This window comes from Passer montanus, unplaced genomic scaffold (genome assembly GCF_014805655.1).
Source record: "Passer montanus isolate IOZ18808 unplaced genomic scaffold, ASM1480565v1 scaffold55, whole genome shotgun sequence".
NCBI lineage: Eukaryota > Metazoa > Chordata > Aves > Passeriformes > Passeridae > Passer > Passer montanus.
This window is the reverse complement of record NW_024370485.1, coordinates 2,619,243-2,643,724: the sequence shown is the minus strand read 5'-3', so window position 1 is coordinate 2,643,724 and position 24,482 is coordinate 2,619,243. Positions and strand designations below refer to the sequence as shown.

Below are 24,482 nucleotides of genomic sequence, written 5' to 3'. Positions count from 1 at the left end.
TGCTTGTCCTTCAGGCTAGGGAAATCTATACTTTCCTTAAGACCAGAGATCACTGTGGGAAAGCAAATGTACAAAGCACAGGTTTTTTTATTGTTCAGCTTATCAAGGGAAAAAAAGTCCACTGATTCCCTTTTTTTCCTTCTTTTTTTTTCTTCCCCTAATATATGCATAAAAATCATATGAGGTTGGCTGTGCACTATGGCACCTGAAACAGTGGAAGAGGAAAACTTAACATGTAGTGAATCCCTATAGGAGATGGGTGGCTGAAGCAGTTGGAAGCAAGGATTTGTATGATCAACTGCCTCTCTGGAGGCTGTTTTTTTCTAGATGTGTTTCTCTACAATATATTCTTGTGCAGATTTTCTGCCATCTAGTAAGGACTGATGTTACATTAAAGACTTTCCCACGGAGGGTCCCAATGGAAAAGCAACACTTCTCTATCAAGATACCCTTGCTCAATAAGGGATATATCTCTTTGTCAAGGGCAACTGGAATTGACTGACTTTTCCAAAACTGTGAAGGGAGGGGGAATGGTCCGATGGATCAGCTAGAGGCAATCAAACCTCCATGTGTGGAGACACAAACTTCCTCAGCATATTTTCCTTGGAGACACAGTTTAAAAATGTATTGAAGCAATGACCATGAGGCGTAAATAAGAGAGGGTTTCCTCCAGAGACATGATAATGGTATTATGTCCAGACCCCACCTGGCACATGTAAATTGTGCTTGCTGTCAGCACAGTTTTTGAACTTGATTGCCCAAGATGTTGTGCTACTGAGAATGTGGCACTTTTTATCTCCTTCACACTGATATTGTTAGGAATTGCGCCATTCGTAAAGTGAGAAGCCAAACAAAACCACACTGTCAGCAACACATACAAGGTGTTCTTGTCTTTACCTTCCTGTCCCCATAATGGTGGCTGAGATAGGTAAACTGCAGTCAGTGTTGTTGTTCAGTGGTAAAGTGACAGGTAAAAGTGTGATGATAGAGGTTTGGTTAAAGGTGTTGTTTGGTCCAGATTCATTTCAGGGACAGTATAAGTTTTAAAAATACTCAAGACTGAGGCCTGTACTTATGCACAAGACTTTTTGCCCTCACACTGCTCTCATTAGGGAAGAGGAGTGCTGCTGAAACTGCTCATTTTCAGTTGTGAGTCCACTGACAGTCTCTGCGAAATGGCAAAGGTGAACGGGGGAACAGACACAGAAGAAGTATGAAAGGCAGAAGCATTGTGTGGTGTCAAATTACCCCACAATTCATCAGCTCATCACATTTCTTAGGCTGAGGACACCCCTTCCCTTTGCTGGCTCAGTGGGACCAGGGTGTCAGGCTAATGGGATGCCTTGCAAACTGCCCAGCTCACCGGAGTGAGCCCACTGGAGGGCTCAGCAGATCCATCTCCGTGTCCTGTCCCCCTGGCCCTCTGGAGTGGAGCAGTGGAAAGGGCACAGAACCAGCAGGAGGTGAAGGCATGAGGGCAGAGATGCCCTGGTGGCCACTGAAGTTTGCTTCCTGACAGGATACACAGTGAAGGTCTCTAGAAGCTGTGCAAGTTATTTCTGGTACTTTCCAAATAATGTTATTTTAACTATAACCTTTGCATTGAATTTCCTGCCAATCGTATGCGTGCGCTTCTCAAAACTACGCTGTTGTTCTAAATCTGCAGTTATTTTCCCCTTAAACTGTGGTTCTACTCCGAAAAATGTCTGTAAAAATGGCCTTGTGGGAAACCACTGCTCAGTGTATAAGTGAGGTTTTTATTGAATTTGTTCACATTACAAGCCTGTAAGAGGTTTTGCTTTGTATCAAAACAGCAAACTTGGGCTGATGTGAGAGAGATTTTTTTCCCTCCTGCTCCATGATTCCTAGAGATGTTGCTGCTACAGACTAAACACTGCCCTCAGGTTAATCTCCATCACTGTGTTTAAGTGGAGAGGTATTTAAGCAATAGAGTTTAAGATCTGGAATCGGGTACCACAATGGAGTAACAATGCTGGGCAGCAAGTACTAAGCCTACCTATAGAGCAGATGATATTCCTGCATTTCTTTCCTTACAAATTCTGCCCTACAGAGTTTCCTGACAGACATGCCTGATAAAGGCAGTAGACATCAAATGTACACGAATACACAAAATGTTCAAAAGCAGGGATTCCCTAGCCCTGTAGGCTACAGAAGAACATGGACAAAAGTGGCAGGAGGCTGAGGCATTCACAGGTGCCTTCACTTGAGGCAAGTCAGAGGCCAGAGGTGGGAGGTGATGGAGGAGGTGTTCACTTTCACTCCTTGACAGTGATGGTCACAGCCCTAGAGAAGTGGGGGAAAAAGGGTGGGAGGGAGAGCATGCTACTTTCAAGCAGTTTCACTCTTAGCCTGCCTGGCTGTGAACACGCTGCTATGATCTCATGAGGAGGAGCATGGGACAGTCACGAGATGCTCCTGCTTGGGACCTGAGCCCTGGCTCCTCACTATGTTTGGGTTGAACTAGACAGTGTCAGGGCTTTGGCTGGAGGGGCTGGAGCCCAGCAGCAGAGCCAAGCTTTAAGAAAGCTCCTAGGAGAGGATGCCTGTCTCCCTGATGAGTGCTCATGGTGCCACAAGGGCTGTTAAGACCCAGAGTCCCCCCCTAGAGACTCTCAAGGAAGACCTGGGCTGTCACCCTGGGCCTGGCTTAGCAACATGAAGGAAGGGCATTGCCTACAGCCTTGTCTGAGCCTGGGGACGAGGTGTCTGAGGCCCAGCAGGCATCTGAGCCTCAGCAGTGTGGCAAGTGATCTCTGTCAGCTTAATCATGGTGCCTGTGCATGCAGATGGTCTTATTCTGGCACACTGCGATGGAAAATTCAGCAGTGGGAACTGGAAGGAAGGTACCTACCCACGGGACCATGATTGTGTGTATGCAGCTCTCACATCCTCTCTGAGTCTCACTTTCCACAGCAGAGAAAGGGATGTAAAGGACACCTTCCCATCTTCTTCAAAAACAGATTCATAGACCAGGCTCTTGCATCACACCCAGGGGTCCACTGCCCAGGTCTGTGGGGCCATTATTGGCTATGGGGCCATATTTGACTGCAAATCTCTGTGGGTTCTCCTGGCATTAAATGTTGAAGATGCATGGCTAGACTGCCTACAGAACTCACGGGTCTGTATTGAAGATGGATTGCTTGTGCAAGTGATATGTTCTACAGGAAGGCAGCACTGGACTCAGAGAACAGCCTTACACCAAGTCTATGCCCAGGCAAGGTAATGAGCTGAATGCTGGCTGATTTGCTATTCAGCATCAGTGGCTGCTCTTGTCCTTGAGGGAAATCATTACCTTATTACCTGGGCAGTCTTGGAGAGATAAAGCTCTGCTCTGTTTTTCAGCCTGTCAGTGTGTTACATCTCTCTCTGTTTAAAGTTAGAGGGTACAAATACTTGACAAGCCTAATATGAAGCAATGACAGCTTCCAGACCTAATAAATTGAGAAGAATTTAGGGATTTATTGTACATTCAAAATTGCTTGAAGGCAAGACACAATACTGTAAGGAGATTCTTGTGAATAAACCCTCAGGTATTTTGATTATCAAGGCTTGTTTCTAGTTTAATCACATTTCCCTTCCTTCTCTAGAGGAAAAAAAAATCATTACAGCCACCACCCCCATTCTGCTCAGAGCTCTCCCTGCTCCTCCGTTTTCTTCATCTCTTTGCCTCAGCAGCTTCTAGAAAGGGAGTTAATTAGATTGTTGATTTTGTTTGAAAATATGATTGGTGATGTCATGCTTATCCAAGGGCCAACCTCCTACTCCCCCTTAAGCCCTTCTGGGGGTTACTGATTTGTGACTGCAGTAATTATTAACTTTCATGTCGTTAAAATGCCAGAACAGAAATTACTTGTTTGGAGGCAGCTTCCTGTCTCCTTACAGCTCACTGCTCAGGAACTGCATTCCTCTTTCTCCCCTGGGCTCAGCCTGAAGAGCTCTTTTCCCTCTGCTCTGTGGTTTCCTGGGTTCAGCTCTCCCCTCATTTGCCCTCCGATGTTGCTGCTCCCCACCTTGGGAGGCAGAAGGTCTGATGAGAAAGGCCACAGCCAAGGTACTTGGGTGTAAGGTGTGGAAGGGAAGAGTGGTGCTCAGGTGGACCACCTGACCCAAGGATTTGAGGGCACTTCACTCCCTCAGGGGATGTAGCACTACCTTGTGAAACAGCTCAGAACACAGAGCCCCCCAGCCCTCCTGAGAGCACAGCCCTGCCAGGGTTTACCTCTGGGATTGCTCCTCTGAGGATTTTCCTCCTATGGAGGAACTGCCTGCAGCAGAGTGGCTCTGTGCCTCCATGAGGCTGCACACAGTCAAAAGGACTATTCTTGATGGCTACGGGTAGGCAAGGCTGCATGTTAGCGGAGACTACTAACAAGATCCTGGAGAACATTGCAAGACCACCACTTGGAGGAAAAACAAGCACCGTGGACACTACTGTTTTCTTCACTGGTCTCTGAGGAACCTGTAGATGCTCCTCGAGAGATCCAAACCAGAACCCTGTCCATGTGGTACCTGTCAAGTTCATTGCCACAACACAAAGCCCAAGCTGCAGCTCACCTCATCTGCTCCACAGGCTGTGCTCCTGTTTGGGAAATTGGATGTCTATGTCTCAGAGAAAATGGGACTTACTTCACTGAGAGAAAGACACACAGGGTCACGCTTTCCTCCTCTTCTTTTCCTGACTGACACACAGGGGCAGGGGGGAAATGTCATTTTGTGCATCAGTGTTCCCTGTTGCTCTGGTAGCTCCCACATGAGAGGCTGGAAAGGGCACAGAGCATGAAGCAGTTCAGAATTTCACCCTCCCTCTCCCTGCAGTTGCAAAGAGCAGTTGCACGGGGCTGGGAGGGCTATTTTAGGCAGGTGCTGTGCCCTGCAGTTGGAGCAGGCTGCGGGGAAGGTCCATGGGGGCACTGCCCCGGGCTTGCACCTGAGCACACACTGGTGCACACAAACATACACACACACAGAGCACAGTTCAGGCCCAGAGGGGAAGCACGGGGGGCATCAAGCACTTGGCTCCACTTGAATGCTTACCCTGAAAACAGGCCAAGGACAGCACATGTGCACAGGCACCAGAGTCCCTTCTCTTAGCCACGGTCTGCCTAGGTGAGGCTTTCATTCTAATAGGAAATGTGTACTGTTGCTTTTATGTTTCAAGGACAAGACTGTCACTACATTTCTCCAGTGCTGACCTTCTGTGCACCACAAAAGATCCCCCCCCTTTCTTGCTACTTTCCCGACCCTCTTTGCAGGCGGCAGGTTCCTTCATCGGAGATGCTCTGTGTTCAGAGGGAAGGTGGCTGATGGAAAGGACTGCTCAGGGTTTTTATCCTTTTGGTCTTGGAAATGATGTGGACAGGCTGGTGCAGCATCTCTCCCTCCTTCCCCCTCCCCTGCCTCAGCCCCCCTGGTGGGGAGGGACCAGCGTGGGCGGTGGAAGGAGTTGTGGTCCCCAGATGTGTGAATTGCTGTCGAGTAGAAATAGTGCACCACGGACAGACCGCAGCTTAGCCGAGAGCCATCGCTCTGGGCTTTCGTCACTGACCTTTTCCTCTCGCCCTTCTCCGTCCTCACCTGCCCTCCCACTGCTCCCCCTGCACTTTGCACTCTGAGAGCTCTCTGCACAGTGCTTTGAAATGCTGAGGAGGACTGGAACAGGAATGTAAAGGAGGAGTGAAAAAAAAAGACCTGCAACAAAGAGAAGGCTATGCATCCATCCCTCTCCATTTCCTTCGGGCTCAGGTTGCCATCCTGCAGAACAGGAGAGTCGTGGGCTGAGCCAACTCACCACTGTCCCTGCCTGGTCTACCCATTGAGCTGAAGGCTCAGGTGTTCTGCCTCCACGGCTGGCAGGATTGGGGATAAGGGAGGAGGAGGGAGCTTGTCTGAGGGTCAGAGGAGTGCTTCAGTATCTGCCATATAATGAACAAATAGAATTAAAGAAAAAAAATTAAAACCATGTGGTACAGCTGTCAAAGCCTGCAAAATTCTCTTAGACTAAAACAATGCCACCAGCACACCAGACATTGAAAAGTGGGAGTGGGGGCAAAGCAAGGGCTTGAGAGGTGTTTTGAATTGTGTATGGAATAGTAATCCTGTGCACCATTGGCCCTAAAGATCTCTTGAATTGCTGGCTGTGGCTGCAGGTGACAGGGCTTTTTTGCCAGGACGCCAGGAATGTGCTTTCTAGTGATCTGTCCCATTCCACTTCTTCAAGGAAAGAACTAAGGGCATGTGGGGAGAAAAATAGTGTCTGTAGGGGTGAATGTGAGAATGCCACAAACCCAGAAAAGCATGTGTGGGGCAAACAGAACGCTGTGATCATCAGGCATCCCATGGAAGATGCTTGCTCTAGGGCATTGTTGTGTCAAACACCTAGGAGGTGATCAGGGCTTCAGAGCAGGGGATCAGAACAGTGAAAATGGTGCCTGCAGGATGTGGGGTCAGTTAGACAAGAGATCTATTGTCTTCCTTCTTCTCCGTGGATCATTTTTTCCTCTGGCTTCTTTGAAGCATTGCACCTGCCCTCGGTAGCACCTGTGAGACTTGGGCACATCTGCAACCTGCCCAGGTAGATGGGGAGTTCCCTACTCCTTTGCCTCTCCAAGCCGAGAGCTCTGCATCCTGCTCCCTTCCCATTTTAACTGTTGCAAAGAGAGACTGGGAAAAGTGTGAAGTTTTGCAATAATTCACGGGTCATTTGTGAGTTAAGTGACACAAACTCAAGAGACTGGATGGTCTGTGGAAGGAGAAACTGTCGGAAGCTTTTGATTTAAACCTTCTGCCCTGGCCCTCACTGTGGTATAACTGCAAGGCAAGAGATCACAGAGAGCTCGTGGGTGAAGGAGAAGGTATTTCATTAGATGAGGGAGCTGTGCTTGTACCAAAGGGGCCTGGAGCCTCAGCACCCTCTGCCCACCTCCTGATAGCATCTTCAGAGCGAGCCAGGCTTGCAAAGGGCAACAGTTTCCGTTGTCAGGAAGGTGAGAGATGTCCATGTGAGGCTGGTATGTGTGGGTGGCACAGCAGAGTGTGCACTGAGCTGGCCTCCGAAGCCTGGCGTGACTGGGCAAGTGCCTGCTTTGCCCCTGCGGTCAGAGAAGGGCCACGCCACACGAGGCAGTGGAACAACTGCCCTCAAATGCAGCTGTGCCCCACCACCCACATAGCCTTGAGCAGGGTCCACGTCCAACCCTTCAAATCCTCTGGTAGCTCCCAGCCAGCAGTGGGAAAGGGAAGTTGAGAGAAAGGAGGTCTGGGCAGGCTGAATCCACTGCTGGTATCTGCAATGTGCCAGATGGAGGAGGTGGCAGCTCTGCTCGTGGCACTGGGCGATGCTGGCTGCGGTGCTGCATCACCCCCTCTCCCTCTCTGGACCCTGGGAGATAAACAAGGCTGAGGTGGGAGTGAAGCATGTTGTCTGGGTGGTTTGGGAGAGGAGGAAGGACAGCAGGCTGCAGCCAAGGGGAAACTTGCTCCAGTACAGTGTGGCAGCCCCTGAAGAGTGCACTGATGTGGGGCAGACCTTGCACCACAGCTGGCAGCTGAGCCAAGGCCAGAGACAGTTCCTGTGAATGCCCCTCCTGTGACAAAGGCTGTGAAGCAGCCAGGTCCTGCTCTCCCTGGTGCTTTGGATGCAAGCACATCCATCTGTGCCCACCTGCAGGGTTAAAGGCCTCCTTCATTCTTTTCTTGCCCTGCTTCTCTCTTGCCCTTTCCCACAGCTATCACAGGACAAGGAGCTATTGCAGGGCCTTCAGCTTCTCCTGACTTGTCCCTGGCATGTTCTTCCTTTCCCAGGGACAGCACCATGTCCTGCACTTCACATCCTTTCTGCCACTCCCTTCCTTTCACACCTGCAAGACCAGGGACCTGCAGGAAGGCAGTTTTCAGCACAGCCCTGTGGCAGATGCCTTGAGCAAACTTCAGACGTGTCCACAGAGCCTTTTGCAGCACAGTTTGGATCACTCTTTCAGGGGAAACTATAGGCACAGCTCCAGGGGTAGTGCTGTAGCTGCACATCCCAGGGCACTTGCTTTGTCCAGGAGAGAGATATTGGCTGTCACCAACCCCTGAATCACGTTCCACATGGCAGTTCCATTGCATGGAAAAAAACACAGACCTGGGGCGAATGAATGAATGAATGAATGAATGAATGAATGGTCTCATGGCCTTCTGGGCATGGGTGCACTTGCTGGCAGGCCAGTGGGGCTGATCTGACCTATTCTAGACCTTGTTCCTTCAAAGCATTGCAGGGTCCACCTTGCCTGAGCTGAGCCTCACCTGCAGCAACTCCTTGGTCAGGCATTCATGGTGTGATGGGTGGCACCAGCTACAGACCCTGCCTGTCACTGTGCATCTTAGCCCCAAGGAATTTGGCTGAGGAGACTCTTCAGATGGCAGGCTGAAAGGCTGAACCATAGAAAACTTTTCTTGAAGATCTGGCTACACATTTCCCGTCCCCCCTCCCTCCTCCCCTCTCTCCTTTCCTCACCTTTTGTAAGTGTGACAAAGTCACTTCCAATCTGCCAGCATCTCACCTCAAGGAACAGGAGCATGCATAAACACAACCACTACACTTCCTGAGGACACATTTTTATCTGCTTCCTCAGAAGTAAATAAAAAATGGGAAGAAGCCTGGGCTCTGACCTGACAGAGTATTGCATTTACTAGGATATATATAGCCCTTGCTCTGGGCCTGTCACAGGACCAAAGAGGCCTGTAGGGATGTGTATGCTTATGTATTCCACCCGTTGCCAAATGAAGTGTCTGGTACACATCAAACCACAGGAGAAACTATGTGAAGGCAAATTAAACTCAAAACAGCAGGTCCTATATGGGCACCTCATCTTGTTCTTTTGCCTGTCCTTCTACCTCAGCAGGAGTCCCCTCAGTCCCAAGATGATAAACAAAACTCCATGTACCTCTTTGACTTGGATTGAGACCCCAAAAGGCATCTCCCTGTCCTTAGGATTCTATCCTTCTAGAGCTTTCACTCAAGCTTACAAGTCTCCAGCCCCTGCTCATGTCTTCCCTTCTCCCTGAACTTTATGAGCAATTGCCACTTGTCCTTCCACCTCTGACCTGAATCTCAGGCCTTTCTCATCACACACAGGTCTTCCAAATATGCATGTCCAGCTTAACTCTGGAACTGCCACTCATTCCAATATTAGGAAGCACAAGTGTCCAGTCAACAGTTTACTATCCCTCCTACACTGGACTTCCTGGCCTTCAGCTCTTGGCAGAGAAAAGAGAAATGTCATAGGGAAAACAGTGCTTACCAAGTACTTGATAGAAGAATGTGCTAAAAAATTTCATAAGATAAAGGGATCTGATCTCCCTCAAGAGAACTCCAACATTAACCCAGCCTTCCTCCATATAAACAAGTACTTGAAGCCTGCTCCTACAACCCATTGTATTGTCCTGAGAGTTTTTTTGTAATCTCCAAAGAATCCTTTTTTGAATTTCCTGAAAGCTTTTCCAGCAAAAGGGAGAGGATTGTCATAATTAGAAGTGTTCAAGCAGTTAGTATTTTAAGGTAATGGTTCTTTGCAAAGGAAGCAGACACAAGATTGCCAAGGATTACCTAGGGAAGTTTCAGAGCTGAGTTAAATTTTGTACCTGTCAATTTCAGGCCAGTGTCTTTTCCATCACATCATTCAGCAATAACCAGAGCTGGAAGGAATAGGTTGGGAGAGAAAAACAGATTTAAGTGCAAAACAACCAAGGAAAAAAGTTTAATACCACTGAAAAAATATATATATACAAAAGTTCTTGGAGTTTGTTTGGTTTTGTTACATAAAGCACCATTAATTCCAGAGTACATCACAACTCAGCCTACTACACTTTCCAGAAAGCACCCAATACTCCTGAAATCTGATTTAGCACCAAGGGAATGCCATCTTGTTTAGCACCAGAAGCCTGTTAAACACACCCTTTGGTCCCCCTGCCCTCCTCTCTCACGTGCATCAGGCACCCTCTGGCTGCTCATGGATAGCACAGGAGACCTGTCACCAGCATTCAATCACCAACTAGGAAAGGAGAAAGAAGGAAGCTTGTTTATGGAGATATTCAGTGTTAGAGAGGCTTGCTTCTCTTCAGGGAGATATGGGGCACTATACACTGTAAATTACTATATTTGAGTTTGCAGCCTGTTGAGGATGAGAGAAAGGGATTCGGTCCCGAGCATCACTTCCAGCTTTCTGCTTCCTCTGCTATTTGAAATCCTGCCTCTGAGCAATTCCACACACTTGACCTGCTAAGGGAGAGGAAGAAACCCACAGTCTCCTTTAGTTTCCATGATGCCTTCATCACATGTTTCCCTGTGAAAAAATCAGCCTTGCCTTAGTGAAGCTTGGTTTTTATACACATTGCCTCATTGACAGAGGTGGGGAGGATCCAGAGCAAAGTTCCTGAGACTCACTGCAGTCTGTAGAGCTTCCTTAGAAAAGCATGGAGAGTAAGTAAACAGGACAAGAGAGAAAATGCCCTGCAATTTTTTCAAGGTCAGTTTTAATATTTAGCCTTGGTCCCTGTTCCTTTGCTATCCCGGGCTGTGTGTACCAAACATAATCTGGTATAATGATGCACATTTCTTCTGGGAGAGCCCGGGTAGTCCCAGGTGCTATAGGCAGAGACCATGGCTCCTCAATGAGACAGAAGAACCCAGGTAAGTCTGAAGATTTCATGACCAGTGATGAGCAGAGGAGAAATACCCGTGTCTCTCCTGCTTGTCCTGCCCTGAGACTCAAAAAGGAGACAAGTCCTGGCACTGCTGTTTATGAGAGCATCACAACATGTGGAAGTAGGTTTCCTAAAGTGCTGAACCAGCCTCACCTGCTCCCCCAGGACTGCAGCATCCCCCACGGAGGGACACAAGTGAGACCAATACAAATAGTACTAGAAAACCCTACCACTGGCATTCCTTTCTCACTGCGACATCTCCAACCTGACAAAAAGAGCGAGGGTTTGTTTTAGCCACATGCTTTCCTCAGTTACTCTGATGAGATTGCCAGAAAAGGGCATGGAGCATAGGACAGGGAAGCTTTTAACCCTTGGGCAAGGTGCTGTTGTCTCACCTCAATCTCTATTCCATCACAGAGGCAAGGACGTGGCAGCCTATCCACGTTTGGAATTGATTGAACTGCAATTGCCCCTACAGCCTCGAGCTCAGGCCCTGAAACAGTGATCCTTCAGTACCAGCGTGGGAGAACCACATTCAGAAGGACAATGAAATGGCACCTCTGCCAAAGGAGAGCAGATTTGGGTTCGCTCTCTGGACTAGCTTCCCATAGCTGACAAGCCAAGACCGAGTAGCACCCCAGGGGAGGTGTGGGAGGGGGTTTTCAAGGTTTGCTCTCTCTGTCTCTCGTTCTGTACTGGTGATCCGTAGTGGGAACAGAATGATTGCCCCCACTGAATCATGGACAGACGCCCATGAAGGATCTGGCCAGGTGTCAGGCCCTTCATCTCTTTGAAGAGATAGAGCTGTCACAGAGGAGGACAATCCCACCACGTCTAGGTTTGACGACCAGCCTGGACTCTGTACACAGAAGAGTGTCTATGGAAAGCCAGTTTAGAAGGCCAACAGTTCCCTTTTGGAAAGACAATATCCTCTCCCAGTGCTCCTACATCTTCCCTGTGCTACAGGACACCATCAAACCCCAGTCTGCTCTCCAGATTACATATATCAGAGGTGACATCAAGACCTTGTTTCAGGCTGCAAAACTATGTCTAGTTGGGATGGAGAGGAGCCAGGATGTACCTCAGCAGTGGGAACTTTGTAGCCCTTTCCACAGGAGTCCTTTGTGTATTAAGCCCCAAGGAGGGACACAGGCCCAGGAGCAGCATTTTGGCTTTCCTCTTGCTCTAGAGCCCTAAAATGCCAGCTTGCTGGCAGATCGAGAAGAAGCCAATAACCTAAGTTGGGGTTATGAGGTGAGCGGCAAGAGGTGGTAGTGCCATGATGTAAAGTGGACAGATACAGGTCTGGCTACAAGAGAGCGTGAGGTGGGAGCCAGTGTGGCAAGTTTCACACTCGGTGCCTGAGATTTGACAGGCCCACTTCCAAGTGAATTGCAGTGGTTACGGGCAGTAAAGAGAGAAAAAGAGAAAGAGAGAGAGAGAGAGAGAGAGAGAGAGAGAGAGGAAGAGGAATAAGGAAAAGGCCTAAGAGGCCCTAAGGAAGAGGAGTTATTCAATACTGGGCTTGACCAAATACCCGCTAAAGGTGATGTACACATCAACATCATCACTGTAAATGGCATTCTCCCTCTCCCGCTTGTAGAGCCTCACCCAGATCTCATCATTTTCCTGGAGCTCCAGCATGAGGCTCTGGCTCTGCATGATGCTGCGGTCGCTGGGTTGGGCATACAGGATGACCGCCTCTTCTTCGTTGTGCATGATGTGCATGTAGGTCTCCTTGAAGTTCCAGGTGTGGACATTGAGGCTGAAATAGTAAAGCCCACCCACTGAGCAGTAGAACTTGCCATTGAACATGTCGAAGTGGCTGTAGAGGTTGACGAAGACGGTGTCAAAGATCAAGACCTGGAAGCCCTCGCTGCTGTGCAGCGCTTTCTTGCGACCGACGGAGAATGCAGCGTACTGATGCTTGCAGGGGTCTCCTGCTGTGCCCATCTGTCCTTTACTGCCTTTCTGGCCCTGGGCACCCCGCTCGCCTCGTGGTCCTTCTTTGCCCCATTTCCCTGGCATCCCAGGCTCTCCCCGGTCTCCTTTCTCTCCTACAGGAGGAAGCAGAGGACACGACTCCTGTGTGATACCAGAAGATGTGGAAGTGGTGGTGGGAAAGACTAATGAGGAGACAGAGGATTGCACAAGAATGGGGCAATGCCAGAAGAAGGAACACTTCTGAGGGTGACAATACCACTACTCTTCATGGGAAAGGAGCTAGCAGAGCTCTGGGAGTGACTGGAGTCTCTTCCTCGATGAATCCCCTGCTCACCAAATGATACAGCTCTGCCGGAGGCACCAGGACATCTCCCTAGGAGACTTCAGCCTCAGAGGGAGCCCAGCAGTCCAAAGTACCTCTCTTGACCTCTTCTTCCTCCCCCACATTCCTTTACCTCCAGCACAGCCTTGTCCTCTCACACACCTCCCCTATGACCCGATTATCCTCAGAGGATGCACACTGGTCTTGCTGTAGGCTGGAGGAGGGGAGGAACTGCTAACACCTGTGGGGGAATATGATTAGGGATGGACAATAGGGTGGGTCAGAGGGAAAAGATCCCACCTTGACTGGGTAGATGGAGCACTGCAACTTAGAGGGATGGTGCTTTCACAATACTGGCATGCTTTGAGCATCTTGTATAATTAATATGCAGTTCTAACATGGAGTGTGTGCACTGCCCATCACACACTTGGGCAGGTAGCAATAGAGAGACCAGCACCACAATGTACTTTGTGTATACAAGAGAAGAAATGGGACTCAGAGCAGCCTCCAGCTCTAAGTGACAGCATTCAAAATCTGTACCTTGTTCTTTTCATCCTCTCCATCCCCTGCGTGGTATTGAAGGTCCTCCTACGACATCCCATTCTAGTCTAGTCCTCTACCTGCCCTTCTGAGCTTTGATGGATTGCAGCTACTTCCAGGCAGGGCAGGGAAGGGAGAGCATCCGCCCAGTTACCCAGACAAACCACAGAGCTACAAGAAGCGTGTGGCAGCATCCATCTGGGAACAGGCTTTTGCCCACAGCAAAGGCTAAAAGGGTAGTCCTGAAGGGAGGAGCTGATCTAAAATAGGGAACCCTTTCCTGTTAGCCAAGCCAGCCACTGCAGGGTGGAATGAGCTGAGGGTCACTGCAAGTTTAACCTGGAGGTGCTTGCAAATAGCTGCTGCTTCCCTCTGCCCTCCTCCTGCTCCCAAATGCACATGGCCCATGGAGCTGGAGAAGGCTTCCCCACAAGCTCCCTGGGTGCCAATGCCCTCCAAACATACTTATTTTGCAGTTGATAAGGAGTGTTCCTTCCTCAGGCACTACAGGACTCTGTAAGTCTGAGACAAGGAATGTGTCCTCCCAGCTTGGCAAGAGGCTGTCCTGTGTTAGCAAGGAGGAAGAGTCAGCAGCAGGCAGCATCCTGAGACACAGAGATCACAGCAGAGACAGCACTGACTTCTGTCCCCCCAGGCTACTCCTCATCACAGCACAAAACACCTAAACCCTGGGCACAGTGTGTGTGGTCACTTATCCTCCAGGACGGCTCCTGGTGGTCTGTTAGCACAACCAGCATGCCAGCAATCCAGCTGTGACCTCCACTGCAATGCCATCAGTCCCTGAGCCGGCCTTGATATCCCGGGGCAAAGACTTACCCTTCAGAATGGTGATGTTGATATAGGGACGGACCTCTGGCACTGGGTAGGGAAAGTGGTGGTGGCTGGGAGGGACTGGTGGGGTATCTGTGGAAGAGTCCAGTGAGTCACAACAGCGCTTGCAAGCACCAGGGCCTGGTTCTGCGAGGTTGGGTTCATCAGCGGGTGCCCCAAACACAACAAGAGGGAGGAAAAGGAAGGTCAGGGATGTGCGCAGGTAGGTTATGTCCATGGTGACCTGGGAAGATATGAGGAAGTGCCAAGAGTGAGGTATAAGAAGGGGGAGGACATAAGGGATGGAACAGAGATCATGATAAAACATCTTTCTGTGGCTGGAGCCGGGGTGGGATGAAATAGCATTGTCCAGTGCAGGGAGCTTACATGCTTGTTCAAGGCTGCAATCCTCTGGCCCAAGAGGATGCCCCACGCCCTTCTGCCCAGGCCAGTGGAGACTTGGTGCTGGCCCTGGGACAAGGCTGGATGCTGACTAGACAAACCATTAAAGCCACTAGAATATTCAGTCCCCAGGCTGGGAGAGAGGAAGGAAACATAAATCATAAATTAAGATTGAAAAAGACCTCTAGGGTCATTGAGTCCAACCTCAACAGCTCTTTAGCACAAGCATGCTCTGGCAGGCTGCTCAATCTGTGGGAAGCGCTGTAAAAAAGTTCTCCAGCCCTCTTATCACTGCATATCAACTCTTTATAGGAATCTAACCCAAAACCCCCATGTCCCAGCAGAGATGCCTCTTCTCCCGTGGGCTGGGAACTTAACCCCAAAACCCCCATGTCCCAGCAGAGATGCTTCTTCTCCCGTGGGCTGGGAACTTCAGCCCCCTCCTTTCCCGCACCAAATTCCCCATCCCGGCGGCTCAGTGCCTCCCACCCGTGCCCGGTGGGCTCTCGGGCAGAGCCCAGCGCCTTCCCAAGGGCACGGCCGGCTCCGCGGGACAGCTGCTTCACCGCCGAGGACGCGAGGCTCTGCAGCTTGCCGAGAAGTGTGCTTACGAAAGACAGACACGCCGGCAGCCGAGAAAGCCCCTGCGGCAGCCCGTGCCCCATCCCGCTGCCTGCCCCGGCCAGCGCGGCGCTCACCCCGGGGGCCGGAGGCTGCCCGCTCCGCGTCCCTGCCCCTGCTCGGCTCCCCTCCGCCTGCAGGGCAGGCCCCCGAGCCCATGGCTTTAAGGAAGCCGGCTCTTGGCACAGGCGCTGCTCAGCGCTGGCTGGGTGCGCAAGCTGGGCTTGGACCGGCTCCCTCCCCTCTCCTCTCCCTCCTTCTCCCTCCCTGGTTTTGGGTGCTCTCCATCCTAAACCGGCTTGGGTTTCAGCGTCTTTTTAACTCTTTCCTAGGAAGTGCCTCTTTCTTGTACGTGTTGTTGGTTTGGTTTTATTCTCCGCCTTTTCACTTCCAGCCAGCAAAAAATGAAGGCAGCACGGACTGTGCCCTGTGCAAGGGAGGACAGCAGCAGGGCTGTGTCCCACCCTTGGCGTCTCAGGATGCACAAGGTAAGGTGCATTGGTGCAGGAGACAGGCTTTCCTTCAGGCAGGGTGCTACAGAATTCTGCCCTCAGTCCTTTGCCTTAGTCCCTTGTCCCAGGGCCATGCTTGGCCATGCTCTCTCCCCAGCTGTGCCTGACCCACTCATAGTCCCCAAACTTCATCTTTCATTCTCTCCTGCATTGTTTTTTCTGCACATCACCGTGGCCTCTTGCCCCAGGCATGATATTTCTAGCAGAAGCAGCTGCCAACTGGGAGAGGCATCAGTTTTTTCCCTCTCTGGTCATCCCTTCTGCCTGGGCAGAGCCCCAAGCCTTGTGCTCCAGCACGTGTCATCCCCCGGTCATGTCCCTTGTTTAGGTCCCAGGCTGAGCCTTTTGGATGGGAGGGGTGTGCCTGGTCTGAAGCAGAGCCTGGCTGCTGGGAGCTGCCTGCCAGCAAAACTGGGGATCAGGAAACAAACCCTGGCTGTGACCATTGTCCCCAGCTTGGCGCCAAGCTGACAAGCTTGTGCCTTTGGGGTAAGCACAATGTGGATGCACCAGAACATTGGAATGAAGGGCATGTTGGAGGGGAGAAGAATGCAGGGTGGGAGAGATGGGAGATTTTTCTCACACTGCAGAGTCTGTTGGGAAGAGGATTAGAGGATTTTATCCTGCACCAAAACTGACCTGGGTATTTATACCCTGGGTGTGTGTGGGGTGGACGGGGGGAGTGTGTGCACATATGGAAGGAGGAGGGAAGGAGGGACAATATCTCTGCTCTGCAGGGGTCAGAAATGCCCAGTCAGCACTGTGCCTCCTGCAGTTTCCGAGAGGAGCTGCAGAAGGCTCCAAGGTTTCTGAGGGGAATCAGGTTTTGAGCGTGTCTACGTGTGCTGGGACTTTTTTCCCCCGTTTCCCTTCTCCCATTTGTTTGGTTTAGGAACGGGAGGCCCCGCTTCCCAGAGAGTGGCTGGCGTTTGGCAGGACCCCAGAACCACTGGAGAAGCAAGCGGAAAACTCTGGGAAAATATGCACTGTGAGCTGAGGGGGAAGGGAGGAATGGGGGCTGGGAGGCCTGGAGATATTCTCAGGCTGCCTGTCAGCCTGGAGCTCAATGAACATGGAGTGAACATGCCTTCCAGCTGGGGCAGGAAGAGGACGGAGAAATGCACTGCGTGAGCTCCTCCCTGGGCTCCAGCACTGACATGCAATAATATCCATTACAAATTGCCCAAGTCTGCCCGTGCCTCAGTTTCCCCTTTTGGGAGATTAGGGGGGGGAAGGTTAGGGCAATACTTCTTGCTAATGGAGCCTTACCAGCTGACAGAAGAGGGGTTTTGTGATGAGTTGTGTTGTCTGCTCCTGGTGGGAATTTTGGCAGCTGACAGTACTACTAAAGGCAAGAAAATTTTCTGGGGTGCATGAAAGCTTGGAGACTGATATAGAAGACAAAGTTCCTCTCTGTCCCAAAAAAGCTTCTGCAGTGCCTCTCTCAGGTTTTCCTGCCTGGCTTATTTCCAAACATGACATTACCTACTTGGGGTTCTTGGCTTTATGCCTGCCCTCTTCCACCTTTCCAAGGGAAACAGGTAGCAGGGAGGCCATTGTCCTCATTTCCGTCCCACATTTCCATCTGCTCACAGCCAAGCAGATGTTCTTCGTGGGGGACCTCATCAGCTGGGGCCTTTGCCTGTGTCTCATCTGAATGCAAGAACAGCTCACAGTGGGGAGCGAGCAGGACTTTGTATTTAATGTCTCATCTGGGCTGAATGGGGACCTGCCAGGAGCCAACTAACAAAGACGTGCTCTGGTGGCATTGCCCAGCTGGGCAGAAGTTTATGCCAGTAAAGACACTTTTGCTGGGGTAATGTTGCCCTGCTCCCCGAAGGGAACAGTGTGTACCAGCAATATTTTGCCAGGGCAGTTACATTTAGAGGAGATTTTGAGAATTCTATCCAGTAAACCTGTGCCAGCCATGCTTTAAAGTGCAGTCCAAGCCTCAGGGCACCTCGTGTGCCCAACAGTCTTTGCTCTCCCTCATCACACACTTTGCCTTGGAGGCAGCCCAGGCAAGCACTGTCCGGATTATACTGCAATGATCCCTGCTCTAAAGCAGCTGTTTCCTCCTCCATTTCCTCCCTTTTGCTATACCCACCACAACACTGGCAGAATAGAGGGACAAAGACTGTCTCTACCTCAGTGGCTGCATCCATCCTGTTACCCACCTCTGCCACAGGTATGGAGAAGGAAATGGATGCTTTCTCTCCTCTCTGGCCCCTGTGTACAGCTCAGCCCCCCTGTGGCACTTGTGGACCATCCACCCTCTTGCACACTTGCACACTTGCACACACACACAGAGAGACACTCGCCCTTCGCAGCTCCTCCCTCACCAAACCCAGAGTTAAGGAATATGATTTGCACCAAGAGGCAGAGGAAGAGCCACTTCTCTTCCCCTTCCTGACTGCTTCTCCTCCACCACAGCTGCCTTTCCTTCCCCGTGCTCCCCACTCATCTGCCCCTAATCTCCAAGAGTGTGGCAAGCCGGGAGGGGAAGCGGAGCAGCTCTTACCTCCGCTCCCCTCCGCAGGGTCCGGCGCGGAGTTATCTGTATCCCGTATCCTGTATCCTCAGCTGCTCCTGCTTAGCAGCGCGGGAGGGAGGGAGGGAGGGCCGGCGGAGCCCAGCTGACTCCAGCCAGATGCTCGCCAAGTGCTCTTATGTAATTACTGTCTTTTCCATCCTGCCTCCAAGGCCTTTGTGAGTGCCTCCCCTCCTCCTCTGGCCTGTGTCAGGCTTGGCTCTCCCTCCCTCTCTCCCTTCTTCCCTCCTTTCCTCCCTCCCTTCTTCCACCCACCCTGCACAGCATCACAATTTGCTCAGCTCAACAGCTGATTCCTTCTGGAAGCAAAGTTCAGGCTTTTGGCTACTGCTGTTACTACCCTTGGAGAGAGAGCTCACATGTGTTTCAAGAGCTGGGAAGGGATCAGCAGCACTGCTCTGCACTTGCCTCCTCTCCATCACAGTCTGGCTGCTCCTGGGTGCCTTTGCCTTGCCCTTCCATAGTGCCTGAAATAGGGAGGGGTACACCTGAGACATTAAAAGGTGGCAATGTGGTTTTTTGTTTCAGTAATTTGTGGTGCCCTCAGATTATCCTGTAACAGCAGCTGTCACTCTGCTGTACCAGGATTGCTGATCATCTCTGGGCCAGGCAGCAGAAGAGGCTGGGAAGAATAGATGACCTTTAAAGGTCCTTTCAAGCCCAAACCATTCTGTGATTCTATGATTACATGAATCTTTTCCAGCCTGGGGACTCCATGTCTGTGCACAGGGCTTGTGCAACAGCCAGCCCTAGTTACTCAAGAGCACCAGCATGGTTAAAAACTACTGGCTCAGAATACTTTCTACGTCTCTAAGGATGGGCAGACCTATTAAATGTCAGCTGCATGGCTACATTTCTCTTTAGACTTTTGCCCGTGTGGGCCTGGACCAAGCAGAAATGACACGTTCCCTGGCTTTATGCAGGCTGCTGCTGAGTTTGAAGGCACTTCTGCCAGCAGGGATTTCTGCTGTGTGCTGCTTGGCGGCCTGGACTGTCTCACACAGAGATCAAGGCCTGGCAGCAAACACTCTGCTTTCTTTTTTTTTCTTTTCTTTTTTTTTCCTGTGCATTGCTGAAATGCCACGTGGCTGAGGAGCAGCTGGAAGAGCCCTTCACCTGCACTCATTGCTTGAGCAAAGCTGTTGCTAGACCTGGCAGCCTCCAATACTGAGCATGAAAGTGTGAGTTTGTCTTTACTTCCCAGTGCTCCCACAGCCAGTCCTTGTGTGACACAGCTGAGCAGGGAGGGAATCTGACAGTAGCTCACAAGCTGCATCAGCTGGAGATGCCCCACAGCATTGCCCAGGCTGCCCCTCTCCCCATCAGCAGCTTTTCCAACTTGAGTGTCCCACTCTTACCCTCGCCTTGTGATTCTGCCTGTGAGACCAAGGAACTGTGCTGGTATCCCCCAAGCTCTGGCATATGACTGCAAGGACTATCCCTACTGCAAGCAGGAGGCGTTTGCTGCCTTGTGAGCATCTAGATCCAGCAGCCTGGCTGGGTGGGAGATATCAGGTGACATTGTAGTCTGTTTGAACAAGTTCTTAAAAATAACCTTCAGGCAAGCCTGCTGCCTCCTGTTTCTCTGAATCTGTGTGCACCTGAAGGCCCCCTCCTCCCATCCACTCTTGTGTAGACCCAGAAAATGTTACTCCTTTGCCATCCTCTCCTACCCCCCTCCTAGACCTGCCCGTATCACTTATCAACAGCAGATCACTACTCGGGGCATATCAGCTCTCACAAGGAGCGCTGAGAAAGGTGCACAGCGGTTGGGGTGAGAAAACTTTCTTCAGCGACATGCATGAGCTTTCTCACCAAAAAAGCAAAAACTTTGTGGAGGGGGATGGGGTGGTGGGGCATGAGTGGACAGGTGGGTGGGCAAGGAAGCTGGGGTTAAGAGCTCACGAACTCTTGGATCTGTGAGGGGTGCTTTCCACTACGGCAACCAGACTGACATGACAGAATTATAGAATCACAGGGTGGTTTGGGTTGGAAAAGACCTTCAAGATCATCTAATTCCAAGCCCCCTGCCAGGGATGGGGCATGTTCCAGTAGATCAGCTTGCTCAAAGTCTGGCCTTAAATGCTGCCAGGGAAGGGGCAGCCACAGTGTCTTTGGGCAACCTGTGCCACTGCCTCACCACCCTCACAGTGAACAATTTCATCCTCATATCTCATCTAACCCTGACTTCCTTCATGTTAAAGCCATTCCCCTTTGTGCTATCACTACATGCCCTTGTGAAAAGTCCTTGTAGTCTCCTGTTAGATACTGGAATGGACTATAAGATCTTCATGAAGCCTTCTCTTCTCCAGGCTAACAACCCCAATTCCCTCAACTTCTCTTCATAGGACAGATGCTCCAGCCCTCTGATTATTTTCACCACTGTCATCTTGGATGTGCTCCAACAGGTCCATGTCCTTTGCATATTGGGGGTCCCAGACCTAGATGCAGCACTCCAGATGGAGTCTCACCAGAGAGGAGTAGAGGGGCAGGATCACCTCCCTCGACCTGCTGGTTTCTTTTGATGCAGCCCAGGACACAAGCGCCTCTCTGTGCCGCGACGCACGCCTCTCATGCCTGCACAGGTCCCTCCGGGTGTCTCACACGAGTGGGGTTAGCACGGAGAGGCTCCGTGCCGCTGGGCAGCACAGTGAGAAGGGCAGGAGCCGGGTGAGAAGGGCAGGAGCCCGGTGAGAAGGGCAGGAGCGCGGCGGCGATCCCCGGCTGGCCGCTGCCGGCCGGTGTCCGATCCCCCTCTGCAGGACGCGCCGCGCAGCGCCCGCATCCCTGCATCCTCTCAGCCCCCGCATCCCCGCGTGCCCCGCATCCTCTCATCCCCTGCATCCCCGCGTCCCCGCGCCACTCGGCGCCACCCCGGCGCTGTCCCTCCCGCCCCTGCGTGTCCCCCGCCGGTGTCCCGTGTTCCCGTGGGCAAGGCAGCGCCGGGATGGGCTCTCGCGTCCCTCCCGCCCGCAGCTCCGCAGCCGCTCCGGCTCCAGAGCCCCGCGGGGAGCCGCGGCGGGGCACTGCCTGCCCGGGCACCGTTTGCCAGCCGGATTGCCGTGCCCCGCGGCCCTGTTTGTCACGGAGAGCGGGCTGCTGTGCTGCAGCCCCGGCACGTGTCCCTGCCCGCTGCATTGACGCACTGGGTACGCGCGTGTGTCCGTGTGTGCATGACGCGCCGAGAGCGGGATCTGCGTGAGCCGGCTGCGTGGTGTGTGGCGTTTGCATAGTTTATGCTTGGGAAGGCAAAGAACAGCAATTTTTCATGAGCAAATATTTGCATATTTTCCACTCGTTCGAGCAGATAAAGCATTTCGATTCTCTGTCGGATCCTCAGGAGAGCTAGGAGCATCTTCTTTTTAAAGGTGTTTCCCCTTTTTGTATTCCCCTGTCTCTTTTCTCTAGAGGCTACTCCATTACAACAATGCTTCCTGCCCCCTCCACACACCCCCTTCTTCCTTGTACAACAGCAGAAAGCAGAGCATGGCCTGGACAGTTTTGTTGTCGCCTGATCTGAGCTGCTGTGATTCCCTGCTGATGACAAATACAGCGGCTCCCTAACAACAGCTTCAAATGACATTATGTGTGGGCTGTGTTGGTAACAGCCTGGAAACACACCCTCGGCTCTCCTCACTGGAGCTCCTCTGCCATTCACCAGCCTTCCAGTTTTCCTCTCAAAGATCCACTGCAGGGCAGAAAGGTCACACTGAGTGGGTCAGCAGCTGCTCCAGCCCAGTGTGTGTGTGTGTGTGTGTGTGTGTGGAGGGCCCTTGGCAAGGTGCAGCTGCCCTCTCCCAGCCTGAGCCCGTGTGCATTAAGGTGGATGTGCCATGTTTTTGGCATTCATGCTTAGGCTGAGCGGTACACGCCGGTCTGGGGGTGTGGGCACCTGTGTGGGTGGCCCCATAAGGTCTCATGCACACATATTTGTGCTTGGATGTGTGCATGGCGTGAATATGTCTGTATGTTTATACACATCCACATCCACACACACACACATGCAGACACACATGCAATCGTGCAATAAACACTCTTTTGCATGCATGCATGCACAGCACACACAAATGCCTCTCTCTGTCTGCTCTTGTGCGCTCTGACGTGTGTGCACAAACTCTCTGACAGAATGGGTTTCCCGTGTCTCTATCAGCCCATCTGTAATCACACGTTTACTGGGAAGAGGATTGCACAATGCTGCTGCAATCATTGCAGCCCTTTCTAGTCTTGCAGCTCTGATCACTACGTGACAAGAATGAAACCTTTTGTGCAGCACAGGGCTTGATGGAGCCCTTATCTCTGTGTCTCTGCACCCAGAATAGAAAAGCTCTTTTCCATAGCTGACTGGAGCAAATCCCCCCTGAACACATCCAGACTTTCATTTAGCCACTGCACATGGTCCCCATGGCCTCTGGCTTGCCCAGAGTCACCCACAGCATTGTTAAGGAGAGGGAGAGGGATCACAAGGGCAGTCAGATTAATGTCATTACCACAGACATCTCTGGGGATTCACCAACAGGGAGACAGTGCTGAGGAAAGAACAGGGGTCAGGAGGCAGTGGCCTTCTGATCATCATTCCAAATGCCTGTTCCTATGAAAACCAGCCTTTAAATCAGTGGTGATAGTTTGAAGAATTTTGTGGCATTTGTTTTCTCTTCATGAATTTTGGACAAGAAATACCTTTTCCTTCCCCTCCCCCAGTCTTATTTTCTGTTCATCTTAATTTTTTATTTCCCCAATTTGTCACTGCAAAACAGGATACAGCCTAGGGGGGCAAAGAAAACACAAGACAGAAAAATGTGATGCTTGTGTATCTTTTCTTTTAAACCCCTATGTAATTTTTTTTTCCAGATCCCTCTGGAACATGTTTTGTTTGCCCCAGCAGGCTGCCCTGCAGAGCTGCCTTGGTGGGAGCTCAGATTCCATGTGTCAAAATGATGTCTCCTTGGCACACTTGCTTGGTGCTGGCATTGCAGTGCTGGGGCTCTTAAGGAATGTTGGTATTTTAAGAAGCCAACCAGTCGAAGGAGTTTCTTGAATGGTGATTTGCAGCAGATGGAGCTGCAAAGGCGTTGTGAAATGAAGTCTCAGCTCAGTTTGGTGGTGAAGGAGACTGTTAAAGTTAAGTGTGTTGGCAGCTGGGGAACTCCCCCCATCTCCCCATGGCAGCTGGGTTGCCACTCCATGGATAAGGAAACCCATCCTCTATCTGCCCCCCATCGTCCTGAGCTGCTTCCTGCAAGGTCCTTGAGCACAGGCACATGCCTGCTTCAGTGCCTGGCCATCAACCACGAGCAGTGCTACAAGCTCCTCAGATAATACAATCTCTGCTCTGTCCTGCAGGGATGGCTCTGCCCAGGGAGTCCAGCATTCACCTGGCTCTGCCCTCCTCTGCAACAGGAGCAACACAGACCAGAGTCTGAAGTGCTGTGTTGTCCATCTACCTGACCATTTGGTAGTCAGCCCTTTAAATCTTTCCACCAGTTGTTGCCCCTTATGGAGGCAGTCCATCCTTATTTTGCCAGGATTTCTTGGTTGTGTTTCATCCAGTGGTTGTTGCGGGAGCTCCCTAAGAAACTAAAATAGAGGCTTTTTTTAGTCCAGCAAACTTTATCCCATGCCCATGAATAGTTTGGCTGCTTTTCTGACTGGGGCCCACGGTGTGGGAAGCTGATGCCTTGACTGAAGGAAAAAAAAAGATGTAAAGACATAGCAGAAGATATAAACTGGCTACCAAGCTCTTTCTTTTCCCCATGAGCTGAGCCTGCACTCCTGGGAGTCTGACTGCCCGTGCTCAGGGGAGCGCTGTAAAGGCAGCTGAGCAGTCCCTGAGTGGTCTGGCTGGCAGCTCAAACTTTATCCCATGCCCATGAATAGTTTGGCTGCTTTTCTGACTGGGGCCCACGGTGTGGGAAGCTGATGCCTTGACTGAAGGAAAAAAAAAGATGTAAAGACATAGCAGAAGATATAAACTGGCTACCAAGCTCTTTCTTTTCCCCATGAGCTGAGCCTGCACTCCTGGGAGTCTGCCCGTGCTCAGGGGAGCGCTGTAAGGGCA

General features: G+C 51.2%; 1 protein-coding gene across 2 annotated transcripts; it reads right to left on the bottom strand.

Annotated features, from left to right (window-relative positions):
* Window positions 1–9,734: 9,734 nt before the first annotated feature.
* On the bottom strand, window positions 9,735–18,611 carry C1QTNF6 (C1q and TNF related 6). Of its 2 annotated transcripts, none has more exons than XM_039725553.1 (3): window positions 18,398–18,611; window positions 14,348–14,585; window positions 9,735–12,761 (listed from the first exon to the last, which is right to left on the bottom strand). In XM_039725553.1, exons 2-3 carry the CDS (start codon window positions 14,577–14,579, stop codon window positions 12,214–12,216), a joined length of 780 nt encoding a protein of 259 aa, XP_039581487.1. In that variant the 5' UTR covers window positions 14,580–14,585; window positions 18,398–18,611; the 3' UTR covers window positions 9,735–12,213. The 2 variants fall into 2 exon arrangements, with proteins under 2 accessions (XP_039581487.1, XP_039581486.1); XM_039725552.1 differs by lacking the exon at window positions 18,398–18,611 and adding an exon at window positions 15,442–15,612.
* Between the last annotated feature and the right edge of the window lie 5,871 nt (window positions 18,612–24,482).